At 62.5% G+C, this 17,215-nt stretch overlaps 6 protein-coding genes across 6 annotated transcripts in view; 2 read left to right on the top strand and 4 right to left on the bottom strand.

Moving 5' to 3' along the window:
- Positions 1-1,041, bottom strand: part of AMSG_00965 (uncharacterized protein) — a gene marked incomplete at its 5' end in the record, with an annotated part of 1,835 nt that extends 794 nt beyond the window's left edge. Inside the window, one exon of the mRNA XM_013906688.1 lies at positions 68-1,041. Within this exon, the coding sequence (XP_013762142.1) occupies positions 68-1,041 (974 nt within the window). The remainder of the gene's footprint in view (positions 1-67) is intronic.
- Positions 1,042-1,329: 288 nt separating this feature from the next.
- AMSG_11633 (uncharacterized protein) lies at positions 1,330-3,977 on the bottom strand (the record flags this gene model as incomplete). The annotated part of the gene is made up of 2 exons (XM_013906875.1): positions 1,330-3,783; positions 3,966-3,977. The coding sequence occupies 2 exons, from the start codon at positions 3,975-3,977 to the stop codon at positions 1,390-1,392; spliced, it is 2,406 nt and encodes an 801-aa protein (XP_013762329.1). The 3' UTR covers positions 1,330-1,389.
- A 134-nt stretch (positions 3,978-4,111) lies between these two features.
- AMSG_00964 (insulin-degrading enzyme) lies at positions 4,112-7,600 on the top strand. Its single transcript, XM_013906687.1, has one exon. It carries the CDS (start codon positions 4,220-4,222, stop codon positions 7,511-7,513), a length of 3,294 nt encoding a protein of 1,097 aa, XP_013762141.1. The 5' UTR covers positions 4,112-4,219; the 3' UTR covers positions 7,514-7,600.
- Positions 7,361-8,802, bottom strand: AMSG_00963 (uncharacterized protein; the record flags this gene model as incomplete). Its single annotated transcript, XM_013906686.1, has 1 exon — positions 7,361-8,802. One exon carries the CDS (start codon positions 8,800-8,802, stop codon positions 7,525-7,527), a length of 1,278 nt encoding a protein of 425 aa, XP_013762140.1. The 3' UTR covers positions 7,361-7,524.
- A 1,284-nt stretch (positions 8,803-10,086) lies between these two features.
- Positions 10,087-16,260, top strand: AMSG_00962 (uncharacterized protein; the record flags this gene model as incomplete). Its single annotated transcript, XM_013906685.1, has 3 exons — positions 10,087-10,383; positions 10,422-16,198; positions 16,248-16,260. The coding sequence occupies 3 exons, from the start codon at positions 10,087-10,089 to the stop codon at positions 16,258-16,260; spliced, it is 6,087 nt and encodes a 2,028-aa protein (XP_013762139.1).
- Positions 16,261-16,324: 64 nt separating this feature from the next.
- AMSG_00961 (Ras family small GTPase RAP-1b) lies at positions 16,325-17,155 on the bottom strand. The gene is made up of 2 exons (XM_013906684.1): positions 16,974-17,155; positions 16,325-16,868 (listed from the first exon to the last, which is right to left on the bottom strand). Exons 1-2 carry the CDS (start codon positions 17,064-17,066, stop codon positions 16,416-16,418), a joined length of 546 nt encoding a protein of 181 aa, XP_013762138.1. The 5' UTR covers positions 17,067-17,155; the 3' UTR covers positions 16,325-16,415.
- Positions 17,156-17,215: the final 60 nt, after the last annotated feature.

Raw genomic sequence — 17,215 nt, 5'->3', positions numbered from 1 at the left:
CGGAGGCGGCGGTGGTGGCGGCGGCGCGGCGGCAGCCGATGACGAGCCACCGGCAGGCGGCACGTACGCGCCGCCGTCCTTGACGACCGAGGCGTGGCCCTCGGCAGCGAGAGCAGCAGCAGCCTCCGCCTCCTCGGCAGTGGCATCGGCGGTCAGGGCGCCGTCGACGTTGAGCGAGGTCGCGCCAGTAGGTGCATTCTCTAGCACAACCTCGACCTCCTGGACAGCAACCTGCTCGGCGACGGCAAACTCGCGGTACTCGCCGGGCGGGAGCATGACAAACTGCATGTGCTCGCGACCATCCTCGTCGAGGACCAGCTGCGGGCGGGCAACGTGGTCGTCGTACGGCACCTTTTCGCGCTTCTCCTTGACCTTGACGCCAATGTCGAGGTTCTTGAACTCCTTGACCTTGACCTTTTTGGCCTCTACCTTGGCCTCCTTGTCGCCGGCCTTCTTCTTCTTCTTGCGGTTCTTGCGCCGCGCCTTGCGCTCGGCAATCGCCTTCTCGCGCTGCTCCATCAGCAGCTTGACCCACTGCTCGATGAAGAAGTCCGGGTTGGTGTACTTTTTCATGGCCCCACCCGGCGTCTGGTCGTCGGTGAACGGGTCGAGGAGATCGAACGCCGGCGGCGCCGACGCCGCCTCAAATGCAGCCACAATTGACGGCGGCCGCGAGGTCGGCAGGAGCAGCTGCTGCTTCCAGCTCTGCACCCCGTTCTCCTTCCACGATGTCTGCACCGCCGGGTTGGAGACGAGCGAAGACGTCGACATCTCCACCATAATCTCCTTGGACCGGAAGCAGAGCTCAGTCGCCACAGACGTCCGCGTCTGCAGCGCCTGAATCCGCTCAAACGTCGACGCTGCCTCCTTGAACAGCTCGTTGAACAGCTCGCCAGCAAAGCCCGCCAGCCACGAGAGCTGGTGGATAAGGCCGACGCAGTGCGTCTGCGAGATCTCCTGCAGCAGCGACGCCCCGCCCGTCGTTGTCGCATACCGCACATAGTGCTCTGTCGAGAACACGTGCCGCTTCACAATGGTCATCCTATTTGGTTGCCGAAGTAAAGTGTGACCGGCTTTCCCTTCCTCCCCCCCCCCCCCCCCTCCCCGTCCTCCGTCCTTGTCGTGTCTGTCCGTCGTCTTCTTCCCAGCCGTTGCCTTTTTTTGGGTGCCATCGTTCGTTCGTTCGTTCGTTCGGTCGGTCGTTCTTTCGTTTGTTCATTCCTTCTTTCGTTCGTTCGTTCCTAGTGCTCGGCGCCATCCTTTCCGTCGCGCTCAGCCATCAGCACGCAGGCTCGGTCCGGCTGCGGACAGTGAACGGAACGGCTTACTGTGACTAACTAACTGATTCTAATGACTGACTAAATGACTAACAGCTGATGCGTATCGTCACTACAGTTTCTTCGTCAGCTCAAAGTCGAAAAGCATCCATGCACGCAGGAGCATCATCTTCTCGGCGCGCAGAGCCGAGAGGCGGTTCCGCTTCCTCGTCATCATGTCTGTCGCCACCGAGTTGAGCCGTTCGACGCTGGCAGCGGAGGCCGATGGAAGAAGGATCCCCTGGCCCCACAAGCGGAACCTCGCACACAGCACCTGGATCCGCCGTACGTCAGCCTTGCGGTTCCAGTTCTTGCGAGACTCGAGACCGACGCACACGTCCTCAAACTTAGCCAACACGTCGCCTACGGACAAACTTGAAGAGGTAGAGATTAGCCGACTGTTGTACAACGTAGCCGTGAGAACCTTGCAGAACACTTCGACGAGCTTGTAGTTGCTGAACGAAGCCACAGACGCAGGCGTATCGTTCACCGTCATCTTTCGCACCTTGCAGCCGCGAACCTCATCAACGCTCTTCGCGCGCAGGCGCTTCCCCGCGTTCTTCTCGCGCTTGGCAATGTTACGAGCGCGCGCCTCGCGCTCCGCGGCCATCCGCGAGCGCGCCTGTGGCGATGAAGCCGGCTCAGCCATTACCACCTTGGATGGCCCACCGGCAGCAGACATACTCGGGGAAAAGTACGTGGGGTCCCGCGATTCTTGCGGCAGCGTGTTGCTCGCTCCGCTCGATGACGCCGCAGTATGCGACGGGAGCGTGGATAGAATGTCCAGGAGCTTGGGCTCAAGGACGTCTGCCAAGCGACGCCACATGTCATGGTGGACCTCAGCAGCGGTCGCCAGATGGCGCACACCAAGCGAGTTGTTGGCGTCGGCGACAACTCCCTGGACATACATAAGGTCGTCCTTGGTGACAGTCGTGTCAATAAGGAGAGCAAAGAGGCACGCATCCTCTTTGTACAAGTACGCAACCTGTTTGTACACTGCCTGGGTGGCGATGTCGCACAGCTGTTGGATCCTAGGGATATCCTCGTTGTTGATCTTGAGCTCTGCCAGATCGTCCACAATCCCCACCATCGTAAGGAGCGAAAGGGAGGACGACATATCGGACGTCTGAGACATGACGCACGAGTTGTTGATCGTGAGGAGTACCTCCACAGCGTCATGTACCTCGTCCCACTCGCTCGCGGTCAACTTAGCCGGGGCACCCGCGATCTCAGTCGAAACAAAATCCACGGCATCCTTCATCCTCGACGCCCGTTCCAGCATAGTCACCGTCGAGCCCCAGCGAGTACTCACGTCCGGCCGCAACGACGTGTATGTTACCAGGACGGGTGGAGACGGTTTGTCATCCACGGTTACTTGACCAAGCTGGACATCCATCTCATATGAGTTCAGCGCGGACTTGTATGCGTGCGTAGCCTCGATGTTCTTCTTGTTGATGAAGTGGCGCATCGTGCGCTTGGCCTTGGACGAGCGAGAGATGAAAGAGACAAGGCGGCGCAGCTTAGAAATTGCGTCAGTGCTTCCCACGAGCGGGGCAGAGGCAAAGTCATCGGATGCAACGGTATCACTCAGCGTCGGCCACTCTGACGACGACAACGATGCCACCTCCGAGAACCCATCCTCGTTTTCGACGTCCTCGTCGTCCGTGTCCTCGCCTACCCCGCCCATCTCGAGTACGGCCGTGTCACGGCTCGAGACCAAGTCTGTTTGCACCAAGGCAGGATCCAGCTCACTGTCAGCCTGTACCGCCTTGAGCACGTCACCGACGATGCGCTGAATGCGGTGGGAGAGACATGGATGCCACGGGAGTTCGAGGAAGCGCTTTGTCATCCGGGGCATGAGCGCCGTTGTGTCGCTAGACAAGGCGACTACCTGGACCCAGTCAATCCCGAACTCTGTCACACAGAGCTTCACCACCTTGGCGAGATTCTCGGCGTTGGCGGAGAGATATGTGGTGTCGTACTCGGCGCTGTCGTCAGACGTTGAGCGAACAGCGTTCATGAGATCGGCGGTGAGCGCCTTGAACCCGATGGGGATTGTCATGCGCACTCCCGAACTGTAGAACTGGGCACACACACCGAGAAAGGTATGGCGCGTCCCAGACGACGTCCACTCATCGACGATGAGGGAGATAGGCCCGTCCCCAATGTGCTCCTGCATCTTGGTGCGGTACTTGAGGAAAACGCGATCGAGTACACCCTCACGCAGGTGCTTCTCGCACGGTAGAATCTTGCGCACGCTCGTCGCACTCAAACCCACTGCGACAGCGAACATGTGGGCGAGGTACGGGTCTTCGATCGACGCAAACGAGCGGTGCTTGTACAGCACGCTCTTGAGCGCGTATTCCGCAACGCGCGGCTTTGCAGCCTTCAAGCGGTCTTCCGAGGGGAAGTACGCCTGCAGCTGCTGGCTGGACGTGGGGACATCAACGTCCAGCGCCGACAGCACCTCGCTGTGGGCGTTTCGGAAGTGGCTTTTGATATTTGAGGTCGACTTGAAACTGTTGAGGCTAATCTGCTTGCCGCAGAGCCTGCAGCAAGGAGCCTCTCTGTTCTGGTGCGTGACAAGCTGCCACAAGGCCGAAGAACGGGGCATGCTGCGTGTGAGAGGGGTGTCTCCGTCTTGATCACCATCTTAGTCATTGACGTTTGACTGACTAACTAATGACTAAATCTTTTGACTACGAATGACTATGACTATCGTCGTTCCGTACACTGGCTGCGGATGGTGCTCGACGCCACTGCCCCATCACACATTGACCAACACTCGAGCACCGCACCACCACCACCACCACCACCACCACCACCACACACAAAGAGAGAGAGAGAGAGAAAGAAGGAAAGAAAAAGAAACACCGCGCAACACCCCTCACCACCCTACACACATGGCAGACTCACTGCCCCCGAGAAGGCTGCTGGGCGTGGCCAAGGGGCCGGAGGAGCACCCGGCGAGCCGGATCCCGGGAGCCACGCCGCTGGTCACTCCGCGGACATTCCCAGCGGACAAGGGCGAGTATGCTGCGTTTGAGCTGAGCAACGGGCTGCAAGTCATCGCTGTCTCGCGGCCTGGGACCAAGATGGGCGCGGCGGCGATGAATGTCAACGTGGGCTACTTTTCTGACCCCCAGGCCGTCCCAGGTCTCGCCCACTTTTGCGAGCACATGCTGTTCCTCGGCACCGCAAAGTACCCCGACGAGTCGTACTACGCCGGGCTTGTCGCCTCGCGCGCCGGCGAGGAGAACGCCTCGACCTCCCGCGAGAATACCGAGTACTACTTTGGTGTCGACGCCGACCACATGATCGAGGTCCTCGACGTCTTTGCCCAGTTCTTTGTCGCGCCCAAGTTCTCGGCCTCGGCCACCGCCCGCGAGCTCCACGCCATCGACGAAGAGTTCAACGAGGAGTACGTCGACGACGACATCCGTGCCGTCCAAGTCGTCAAGGCCTGCACCGGTTCGACCCACCCGTACTCGGCCTTTGACTGCGGCAACGTCGTCTCACTCGAGGAGGTGCCGGCCGCCACAGGCGTTGACGTTCGCGCCGAGCTCATGGCTTTTCACGCCAAGTGGTACTCGGCCAACCTCATGCGCCTCGTCGTCTACGGCGCTGAGCCGCTGCCGGTTCTTGTCGACGCCATTGCCGCCTCCTTTGCCGACGTCCCTAACATGCACACTCCGCCACCGCGCTTCGACCCGGCCCTCCTCGCCCCGGACGCGCCTCAGCACCAGCGCCCGCTGCTGCTCTCCGTCGCCACGCTCAAGTCGATGTACACGCTCGAAGTCATTTGGCAGTGGCCGTCCGTCCGCGGCCTCAACGACACCAAGCCGCATGAGCTCATCGGCCACCTCGTCGGCCACGAGGGCGAGGGCTCGATCTACGCCGCCCTTTCTGCCCGCGGCTGGCTCAAGTCGCTCTCCGCTGGCGTCGACACCGAGACGGCAGACTTTTGCTTCTTCTCGGTCGAGATGGAGCTGACCTCGCTCGGCTTTGCTCACGTCTTTGACGTCGTCGCCGCCCTCTACGCCTACCTTGCCCTCCTCCGCCACGCCCATCCGCTCCCGTCCTGGATCTGGGACGAAAAGGTCTCGCTTGACGCCACTCAGTTTGCCCACAAGTCCGAAGTCCGTGCCGTCAAGTGGGTCCGCTCGCTTGCCGAGGCCATGCACGAGCTCCCCATCGACGCCGTTATCTCTGGCCCCTACGAGTACGCACCGGCGTTTGACCCGGACGGCCTCGCCACTCTCCTCGACGCCCTCATTCCCGAAAACTCGATCATTCTCTGCAAGGCCAAGGACTTGCCGGCCGCCTACGGCCCCAACGCCTCCGCTGCCTGGCCGGCTGTCTTTGCCGCCCCGCTCGCCTCTCACGAGCCGTGGTACGACGTCGACTACGCCGCCATCTCGCTCCCCACCGCCGCGCCCGACGTTGTCGCCTCGTGGGCCTCGGCCTCGGCCGTCGATGCCGCAGCCTCGTGGGACCTCGCCCTCCCTCAGCCGAACGCGTTTATTGCCACGGACTTTGCACTGTGCGAGCCCGAGGCGTCGCCGCCGCCGCTCCCTCCTCCCGCTCGCCCACTCCCCACTCCCGCCGACCCGCTCCCGCCCATCCTCGCTGCCGCAGAGTCTGGCGAGGTCCTCGACACCGCGCCGCCGAGCCTCCTTGTGTGGCGCACCGGATGGGAGGTGTGGCACAAGACCGATACCGAGTTCCGTGTTCCCAAGGGCCTCATCAAGCTCCGCCTTCGCCTCCCTCTCGCCACCATTTCGCCGCACGCCGCCGTGTGTATGCGGCTGTGGATGGCGCTCCTTGCCGACGCGCTCATCAGCATTGTGTACCCGGCATCCGTGGCCGGCCTCTCCTTCTCGCTATCGCACGTCACCGAGGGCATCGCCGTCAGCGTCTCGGGCTACTCGCACAAGCTCTTTGACCTGCTCTCGGTCCTCGTCGAGGCCATTGCGAACGAGGAGCTCTCCAAGGGCCGCTTCGTCATGTTCCGCGAAATCATCGGCCGCTCGCTGGCCAACGCCGGCCTAGGCGAGCCACTCCCGCTCGCCCGCAACCTTCACGACATTGCCATTTCGAGCTTCAAGTGGGAGATTACCGAGTACCGGCGCGCCCTTGCTTCGCTGACCTACGACTCGTTTGCCGCCTTTGTCACCAGCGTCCGCACCTCGTCGGCTGCCGCCACTCTCTACGTCCACGGCAACTTTACCGCCTCGCGGGCCCGGACCGAGTCGGCCCGCATCGCGAGCCTTCTCGACAACTTTGTCCCGCTGCCGCGCTCGTGCTTCCCAGCCTTCCGCTCGCCGCTTCTCGCTGCAGGCCCGGCGGGCCCCTGGGTCCTCGAGCGGCTGTCGCCCGACCCGGTCAACATCCAGTCAGCGGTCATGAACGTCTATGAGGTCAGCGTTCAATCGCAAGAGGCCAACGCATTTGTCGACCTCCTTGTCCAGCTCCTCGACGAGCGGTTCTTCACCAAGCTGCGGACAGAACAGCAGCTTGGCTACACCGTGAGCGTCGGTGTCTCGGGCGCCGGCCGCGTCTCGCGCCTCCGCTTCTCGGTTCAGGGCTCTGCCGCCTCGGCGCCCGAGGTCGACGCCGCCATCGAGGCCTTCCTTGCTGACTTTCTTGGCAACGTCCTGCCCAACCTGACGCAAGACGAGCTCGAGACAAATCTCGCTTCGCTCGCCGCCCTCACTCTCAAGAAGAAGACTTCGCTCGTCGCTGCAGGCGCCCGCGTCTGGGGCGAGCTCTCCTCGCTCGAGTATCTCTTTGACCGTCCGCACGTCGAAGTCGCTCATCTCGCCGCCATTACCCGCTCCTCGCTCCTCGCCTTTGCCACCAAGGTCCTCGACCCGGCGTCGCCGCTCCGTCGCAAGCTCTCGGTCCGCGTCCACGCCGCCGCCTCGTCGGTCGGTCCGCCGCCGCCGCCCGGCGTCGATCCGGCCACGGGCAAGCCGTACATTGTCATCGACGACCCGCTCGCCTTCAGGGCCGCTGCTACCCTCGCCCCAGCGAGCGACAAGCTTCCCACATGGTTCATTGTGCCACACGTAACAGAGCTTGATCACCCAGACGACGCCTGGAACGCCATGCTCGCGAGCGAAAACGGCCACGCCTCGGCCTACTCGGGCTCGGACTCGGGCTCAGACTCAGGCTCGAGCGACGACGACTCGTAGGTGTCGCCTAACTAGCCCTGCGGCCACTCGTGCGCCACAAAGTTAAAGATGGTGAACAGCAGCTCGGTTGGGAGCTGCGCAAAGCCGGCGTCCTTGTACACGTACACGAACCGCCCGCCCGCACCCTTGGTCGCCCGCGCAAGAACAAGCACGGTGGCAATGGCCTCGCGGACAGCCCGCGGAAACGCGCAGTGCGTCTCGGGCCGCCAGCCGATCGCCTGCGCGTTGACCGCCGCCTGGCACATGTTGCCCGCAGCCACCATAAACTCAGAGTATTCGAGCCGGTCGCCAAGCACCGCCTGGCGCGTTGAGGGCGGCGTGCTCTCGATGAGCGCCATGACCTCGTCGCGCTGCTCGGCCGTCCGAAAGTCGGACGGGAGGAGCGCAAGCCCAATGGCGGGCGCAGCGCCGGCGTCGAGCAGCGCCGTCAGCAGCGCCGCGTCGTTGGCAAGAAAGGCAATATTGAGCGGCGAGTCGCCCTGCACACGCGTGCATACTCCCGCCGCATACACCCCGTACGAGAGAAAGAGCTTGGTCACCACAGATGCCGCCACCTTGGACCCGCCAGGCACCATGAGCGCCAGCTCGTAGAGCGACGTCGCCGCCGCTCCATGTCCTGCCCGCGCCGCAGCAGCAACCACCTGGCGCGCAGCCTCGATCTGACCGCGGCGAAGCGCAAAGACAACAACATCAGCTGCTGCCCTGTCGCACATCCCGCACGCCTTGGACGGCACCAGTGCCGGGCCGGCCGTCGCCGCCAGCCGCTGTGCAAGCAACGCGAGCACCTCGGTCGCCGCCACACGCACCGCCGCGCACGCAGCCTCGCCCAGCACCTCGCGCGGGTACCGATCGCCAGCAGCCGCAAGCAGAGCTTCCACAGTGGGCTTGGATCGGGCCCACGCTGCCCACACAAGCGCCGGGCGCACGCCATCGACCGCCAGATCGTCGGCGCCGGCCGCCAGCAGGGCTGCGAGCGTCTCGAGCGCAGCCTCACGCGCAGCCGCTCCCAGCGGCGTCGCCATCACCGCGTGACCTCTCGCATACAACTCGTCGGCCTCGGGCAGCGGCGGAAGAAGAATCGCATAGTTGACGCCCGGCGGCTGCGGCACCGCTTCCACCGCATCCGCCAGTGCCTTCCCGGTCTGGCCCTCCGACACCGCCGCCGCCAACGCCAGCTGCGCCGCCTGCTCCGCCGTCAGCTCCTCCGTCTCCAGCGCCTCGGGTGCCGACGAGTCGTCGTAACTTGACTCACTGTCCGAGCCCGAGTCAGACGGCCACTGGTACGCCATGTGCCTGACAAAGGGTAGGGTGAGGTGATGGGGGGGGGAGGGCGCGTGTGTGAGCGATGGAACGTGGCATCGCAAACAACAGTCCGCTAACCGTCGGTCGGTAGAAAAGGGCGCGATGTGCAAGGTGGCGGAGATCACACGCAGCGATGGTATGTCTTTGTGGCTAGCTTCAGGCCTGTTAGTGATGCTGTACCTTGCACTGTCTATTCGGCATCGATGGATGCGAGGTTTCAAGCTGGGAGCGAGCGTCATCACAGCCGCGCGAATGGTCTGCTTGCATACGTACGGCTCCAGGCGTCATTGACTCCTGGCTCGATCCGTCCATCGCAACCGAGCATCAGTGCAAGGAGAAGCGGCTTGTTGACTTCCCCCACTACCTTCAGCTGCTGCTGAAGGAGGACTCATTCATATTTACCTGGGATGTGATGCAGACGATACCTGCAGGTGTGCCATGGTGGTCGAGTGGCAAAGAGGCATTTGGGTGATCATGTTTTTTCGTAGCGGACAGCCATCTGATGCAACTTGTGCATCACTTCCTCCCCTCTCCCTCCAGACAGTGCTACATACAGAGCTTGCATGGCACGAGTGCTACGCAATAGACTCCTTAACTACTCTGATAAGGCCATCTATTACATGCTACGGCCGTGTATCCATCCCGTTGCTGCCCTCCAACCAAAAGTGAACAATCTCAAACCGATTTCCATGGCCAACAACAGATCCGAACCCACTCCCTGCCATCCCCCTTCTCCCTCCCCCTTCCCTCTCCCTCCTCTGTGCCTCCTCTGTTCCCCTCCGCCATTATCTGCATCCCCGCCAAATCCTCCATCACAACCTCGACATGCTCCCTGCCCTGTCGTCAATGCCAAGAGCCAATTCTGTGCCGCACAACCAACGTTCGGCAGAGATTCCACGCTGTCAAATTGGATGCCCCTCCGCGCGGTAGGCATGGGGCTGGGTGTGATGGAGAGGCGCAGAGAGTGGAGCGAGCCCAGTTCTTGCTGTCCAAGAACGACGTGGAGCATCGAGCTGTTGCTGGGCCGAAGTACCTTTTTCGCGCCTCGTTGGTGGTGGTGGGGGTGGTGGAGCCGTGGTGGTGGTGCCACGACGGGAAAAAAATCTGTCTGTCCAATATTCACCTCCCCCGCCACCACCTCCCTCCAAGCACTCCAGCGACTCACGCACCCCGTCGACTTGACCTAACGCAAGCAGCTGGAAGTGTGTGCTGCTAATTGAAGGAGATCTAGCTTACTCAGTGTCTATCCTGAGGTGCGTTACCCATTGATCATGTCTTGGCTCGTGCATGTGGCATGTGCAATCGCCGCGCTCATGGTCGCACTCGGCAATGTCAGCGTATTGGCAGCCGACGCGCCTACTGGCGAACCACTGTACCTTTGCGGCATTCCGTATCCTTATGATGCAGCACTCAAGGGCAACCCGACGTCGACAGTGGAGAACACACAGTTCATCTTTCGTGGCTCACAGTTCTGGCAGTACCGCGGCGACCTGCGGCGGATTACCTTGTCGATGCCGCAAAGCATTAGCTCCGGCTTCCCAGGCGTTCCCAACGATCTTGACGCTGCTGTGGCGTACACCTCGAACTCCAAGTTCTACTTTTCAAGGGCACCCAGTACTGGCGCTACTCGAGCAGTGTTGGCGTCGATGCTGGTTACCCCAAGACCATCGACTTTGGCTTCAACTCGGAGCTGCCCAACTACATCGACGCCATCGAGCGCTGGTCGGGCGACCTGATCTATGTGTACAAAGGCTCGCTCATGTACGAGTTCCACGAGGTGACCGGTCTCACCTCAGGTTATCCACTTGCTCACAACTACGGCTTTGTGCCCGATGCCATCCTGTCCTCGCCCTTCTCCACCGCCCTCACCACTTCGTACTTTTTCGACGCCGCCAACAGCCATCTCTACCAGAGCACCGGCTTCACGGTCTCCTCGCCCTTCCCCACATGCTCGTCATGTGACGGTGCAGTGGTGGTCTCGTCCGGCGTGGCCGGCACCGTCGCCCCCTTTGTCAACAATGCTTACACCAATCTACAGAGTTGCTCGTGGACGTTCAACTTTGCTGCCGCTGGCCTCATAGTCCTCGACTTTACCTCGTTCAACACCGAGGCTGGCTACGACTTTGTATGGATCTATGACGCTGTCGATGACTACGGGCCGCTCCTGAGACAGCATGCTGGCACCACCATCCCAACAGGGTCGCCCTATCTCACATCGTCCTCCGCTGCCCACGTCAAGTTTGTCACAGATGGCCGCACCATCGGCCAGGGCTTCTCCTTCAACTGGTACTACTACATCCGCTGCCCGACGCTTGCCTCCTTCTCTAACGGTGTCTGGTCGCCATCAGCCTCTGGCTACCGCCTCGACACCAGTACTGCTGTGTGCAACCCCGGCTTTACCCTCACCGGCGGTTCGTCGTCGCGGACATGCCTCAGCTCCGGCACATGGTCCAACTCTCCTGGCCAGGTCTGCACCCCGAATCCGTGTTCGCCAAGCCTGGTCGCGCCGACCAACGGCATCGTCTCATCTACGATCGGCAGCACTGGCGACACGTCGACCTTTTCTTGCAACGCAGGCTACACGCTCGTCGGATCGCCGTCGCGGACGTGCCTCACCGACGGCACCTGGTCCAACTCGAACGATCAAGTGTGCAACCCGAACCCGTGCTCGCCGCCACAGTCCTCACCCGCCAACGGAGCCGTCTCCTCAGCGACGGGCAACACCGGCGACATGATCACGTTCTCGTGCAACTCGGGCTTTACCCTCTCGGGCTCGTCCACACGGACGTGCCAGTCGACTGGCGCGTGGTCAAACCTCAACGACCAGGTGTGCGCGGCCGGCGCGTGCTCGCCTGATCTGACGCATCCCACCAACGGCGCAGTCTCGTGCACCACAGGCAGCACCGACGACACTTGCACGTACTCGTGCAACCAGGGCTATACACTCTCAGGCTCGCCGTCGCGGACGTGCCAGGCGAACCAGGCGTGGACTGGATCGGACCCGTCGTGTGTACCGGCGGCGTGCTCGCCGACGCTCTCGCCGCCGTCGCGAGGGTCTGTGTCATCGACGACGGGCGTGACCGGACAGACGTCAACGTTTTCCTGTGAGGCCGGGTTCTCGCTGACGGGCGACGCAAGCCGGACGTGCCAGACGAGCGGAAGCTGGTCTGGCCTCGCCAACCAGGTGTGCAATCCGCTGCCGTGCCCGACGCTGACGGTGCCGACCAACGGCGGAGTCTCGATCACGACGGGTGGCAAGGTCGAGGACGTGGCGACGTACTCGTGCAACTCGGGATACTCGCTGTCGGGGGTGGTGTCGCGGACGTGTCAGGTGAACCAGGTGTGGAGCTCGACAGCGCCGACATGCCAACCGCTGCCGTGCCCGGTGCTTGCGCCGATTGCCAACGGCTATGCGACGCCCGGATACACCGGGAGCACGAGTGATGTGGTGACGTTTGGCTGCAACTCGGGCTATTCGCTGAGCGGGACGGCGTCGCGGACGTGCTCGGTGAGCCAGGCGTGGACCGGGACGAACGACCAGTCGTGCGATGCGATTCCGGACTTTTGTCCGAGCCAGGCGGCACCGGTGGACGGGACGCTTGACTCGCTGGTGCGGACGGTGGGTGGAAGTGCGGCGTTCTCGTGCAACGGTGGGTTCACGCTTGTGGGCTCAACTAGCCGGACGTGCCAGAGCGATGGGAGCTGGTCGGGCTCGATGCCGATTTGCACACAGTGCTCGGGCAACTGCGCGACGTGCGAGGCGGGGCAGCCGACCAACTGCAACACGTGTGTGGGCGGGTACACAATCGGCGATGAGTGTGTGTCCAAGGTCGATCCGTGGTGTCCCGCGCTGTCTGCGCCAGTCAACGGGGCGCTGTCTGGTGCACCGTGCGACCGCAAGGTGGACGACGTGTGCGGGAGCGCATCGTGTAACGACGGGTACTTTCTGGTCGGGCCAGCGTCGCGGACGTGCCAGTCGTCGCAGGCATGGAGCGATCTGTCGTGGTCGTGCGCGAGCTGTGCACCGGCATGTGCCACGTGTTCCGGCGACGCAGCAAACTGCGTGACGTGCGCACCTGGGCTGCTTGGCCCGCCGGCATGTGTGACGCCAGTGACGTGTCCTGCGGTGAGCGCGCCTGCAAATGGGGCGATCTCAACGGCCGCCAATGTGTCAGGCACGGTTGTGTCGTTCTCGTGCTCGCCCGGATTCACGCTCAGCGGGATGTCGTCGATCACGTGCTTCAACAACGGGAGCTGGTCGGCGCCGCTCGACCAGGCGTGTGTTGGCGGAAGCTGCACACCGGCACTGAGCGCACCGGCGTTTGGCACGGTGAGCGGGACGATTGGATCGACAGGCGAGTCGCAGAGCTACGCCTGCAATGTGGGGTACAGTCTGTCGGGCTCGAGCACGCGGACGTGTCAGGCCGACGGAAGCTGGACCGGATCGGATCCGGTGTGCAATGCGCTGTCGTGCACGCCCGGCCTTGTGGCGCCGAACCACGGCGCGGTCTCACTGACGACCGGGGTGACGGGAGATGTGGCGAGCTACAGCTGCAATGCCGGGTTCACGCGAGTCGGGCCGGCAACGACGGCGTGTCTGAGCAACTCGACATGGTCAGCGGCGGCGCCGGTGTGCGTTGGCAACGCGTGTCTGCTAGTGCTGAGTGCACCGGTCAACGGCAACGTGTCACGGACGACAGGGACGACGGGCGATGTGGCGACGTTCTCGTGCATATCCGGGTTTGTGCTTGTGGGCTCGGCACAGCGTGTGTGCCAGACGGACGGGACGTGGTCGGGCGTGGGATCGCAGACGTGCTCGCGTCTCGACTGTACATCGTTGTCGTCGACACAGACGCCTCCGCAGAACGGGCGACTGACGTGCAACGGGGCGGCGTTCTTGTCCGAGTGTACGATCTCGTGCAACAGCGGCTACACACCGTACGGGACGACGGTGCGGACGTGTCAGGCGGACCGAAGCTGGAGCGGCGACACGGACGTGCTGTGCTCGGACGCCGACGCAGCAGCATCGCTTGTGTCGTACACGGCGCCTGTGCGTGTTGCAGCAGGCAGCTCATGGATGTTTACGGTGCAAGCGATGCGGGATGCGACGAGTGTGGCGACGGCACTGGACAACCGTGTGGATGTTGTGCGTGTGGAAGGCACGGCGATCTACTCGCCGGTGCTCGAGTCGAGCACGGCGGTGGGCAATGGGACGTACGCCGTGAGCGTACAGGTGCCGACTGTGACGGGCGTGTATGGACACGAGGTGCGACTGAACGGTGCGGCGATTTCGAGCGAGGTGGCTGTGGAGGTGATTCCCGGCCCAACGCGCGGATCGATGTCGCTGGCGAGCGGGCCCGGACTGCTCACGGCTGAGCTCGATGTCGCGACGACGTTTGTGGTGACTGCGCGCGACCAGTTTGGCAACGTGGCGCAGTCGACCAACGACGACGTGACGGCGCTGAGCAAGGCCGGCGACGATGTGCGTGCTGTGAGCCTGGTGTCAAGCGGGCGTGGGAGGTACGACGCGACGTTTGCGCCGTGGAAGGGCGGGGTGTACACAATCTCTGTGTCTGTTGCAGGCGAGGCACTGCCCGAGTCGCCATGGGTCATTTTTGTGGCGTCCAAGTGTCCCGCGGGCCAGTACGCGGTGGAAGAGACCGGGCCGTGTGAGATCTGTCCGGTCAACTCGTACACCGAGTCTGTGAACGAAGCCGAGTGCAGCGGCTGTCCGCGGTTTTCGGAGACACATGGCGCGGTTGGGGTGAGCTCTGTGCTCAATTGCACGTGCCAGGCGGGATACTATGCGCTGTCGCGCGGGGTGTCATGCCTGCCGTGTCCGGGAGGCGGGGTGTGCGACGGCGGAGTGTCGCTCCCGCGATCGCGGCCTGGGTTCTTCCCGTCGCAAGATCCGACGGTGTTCCTGCGGTGTGACGAAGATGCCAACGCATGCCTCGGCGATGGCAAGTGCCGGGCGGGATACACGGGACGGATGTGTGCCGACTGCGAAAGGGGCTTTTACAAGATCTCTGCGCGGTGCTACAAGTGCCGACCGACGACGACGTACATTCTGGTGACGATGTTTTTTGTGGCGCTGTTTGTCTTTTGCTGTCTGCTGGTGTGGCTCAACACGCGCAACAACAAGTTCTACGGCCTGGCTGCGTTCATGATTGGGTTCAACACGCTCCAGATTCTGGCGGTGTATGGTGATCTCGAGCTCGGATGGCCGGTGTGGGCACAGCACTTTTTCAATGCGCTCACGTTTGTCAACCTCAACATGGACCTGACGTCGCCCGAGTGCACGGTGAGTGTGGGCAACATCTGGCTGCTCAAGTGGGGACTGACGATGGCGCTTCCGATTCTTGTTGTAGTGCCGTTCTTCATCATCTATTTGTGGTCGCTGGTGTACATCTGGTTTGTGGAGAAGTTTGGCGACCAGATCCGCGCGGCCAAGCCGGCGTGGTGCGACCCGACGATGTTTGCGAGTGACCAGTCGTGCTCGATGCGGTTCCAGCGGCGGCTGGGACGACTGCTGACCGAGTCTGTGACCAAGAGTAGCGGGATGCGTGCAGCGTGCGGGCGGGCGTACTGGCAGCTGCTCATTTTCTGCTACATGCCGCTCTGCCACATGACGCTCCGGTATCTCGACTGCCACAAGACGGCGGACGGGGTGTGGGTGATGACGGACAATCCGTCGTCAAACTGCTACAACTCGGCATATTGGTCTCTGATCTGGCTTGTCGGGCTGTTCATTGCGCTGTACTGCCTGGGCATTCCAGCAGGAGTGACGTGGCTCCTCCGGCGAAAGAAGGGGGGACTCGAGGAGTTCCAGTTTATGATCAAGTACGGGTTCCTTGTGGCGCGGTTCTCGTCGCGGTACTACCTGTTTGAGCCACTGGGGATCCAGATGCGCAAGTTCCTTGTTGTGCTTGCGACAGTGACGTTCCGGGCGCCGCTTGTCAAGGCGTCGATGGCGGCGCTTGTGCTGATTTTCTCGTTGACGCATGTGGCGTATGCGCGTCCATACCTGGAGGAGTGGCACAACAAGCTCGCGGTAGGATGTCTGCTTGCGGGGCTGCTTGTCCTTCTCGGCGGGACGGTGACGTACAACGCGCACCTTCGTGACACGCTGATTCTGGGCGGGCTGGGGGTGGAGATTGTGCTGATTCTTGGCGGTGTGGTGTACGACCTCGTTGTGACGAGCCGGCGCGACAAAGAAGAGATGGAGAAGTACGACGATGACTTTGAGGACGGGCTGTTCATTGACGGCGAGTCGGATCTGTCGATGTGCAACTTTGAGCGCTCGTCTGTGACACTTGAGCAGCGCGGGAGTGCTTCATCGACGGTGCACTCGCTGGCGGGCTCGCCAAGCAACGATGTGGTGTTTACACAGACCGATGACTTTATGGGTGGGAGCCACTCGTCGATGGAGATGGAGAGCCTGAGCATAGCGTCGCCTTCAGAGGGGCCGCCGCTGCCGCTGCCGCAGTCGTCGGCGATTCCGACGCCGAGTGGCGCCGCACTGGGCGTGGTGGCGAGCCCAACCGGGCTGCCACCCAAGCTTCCAGAGAGGCCGGCGTAGCGTGTGAGCAAGAGCAGGTCAAAGGATGACACACTTTTTCTTCTTGTCCTTGTTCTTCGGTGCGTGGGCGTTGATCTGGCGGACGAGGTCGTGGAAGACCTCGTTGACGTTCTGACCACTCTTTGCCGACGTCTCGATGAAGGAGCAGTTACAGCCTGCGGCGGCGGCCTTTGCCTCCTCTGCGGATACCTTGCGCGAGTCGACGAGGTCAGCCTTGTTGCCGACGATGACAGCCGGGACGTAGTCGGCGTCCTTAACTCTGAGGATACGGGTGTGGATGTCGCGGACATCGTCGAGGGTGGCAGCGTCTGTGAGAGAGAAGACCAGAACAAAGCCCTGGCCCATGCGGACGTAGAGATCGCGCATGGCCGAGAACTGCTTTGTGCCTGCAGTGTCCAGGATCTCCAGCACGCACTCATCGCCTTCGATGTCCCGTTGTGCTCGGTGCGAGTCCTCCACAGTGGGGTCGTACTGAGCGGAGGGGGGGGGGGGGGGGGGGGGAGGGGGGGGATGGGTGAGTGGGGAGAGGAAGGGGGAGGGAGGGCAGAGGAGGAGGTAGAGGAAGAAAGAGCGTACCTCTTCTACAAAGTGGCCCTGCACGAACATGACCGTCAGTGCCGACTTGCCGACGCCACCGGCGCCCATGACCACCAGGCGGTACTCGCGCATGGCGGGAGGGGGGCTGGGGCGGGGAGGTGGTTGGTGGAGGAGGGTGGAGAGAGGTGATACAGCGTGTGTGTGTGTGTGTGTGTGTGTGTGTGTGTGTGTGTGTGTGTGTGTGTGTGTGTGTGTGTGTAGTAGTGTGTGTGTGTGGTGTG

This window comes from Thecamonas trahens, assembly GCF_000142905.1.
Source record: "Thecamonas trahens ATCC 50062 unplaced genomic scaffold supercont1.4, whole genome shotgun sequence".
Taxonomy (NCBI): domain Eukaryota; order Apusomonadida; family Apusomonadidae; genus Thecamonas; species Thecamonas trahens.
This window is presented reverse-complemented; position numbering and strand designations above follow the sequence as displayed.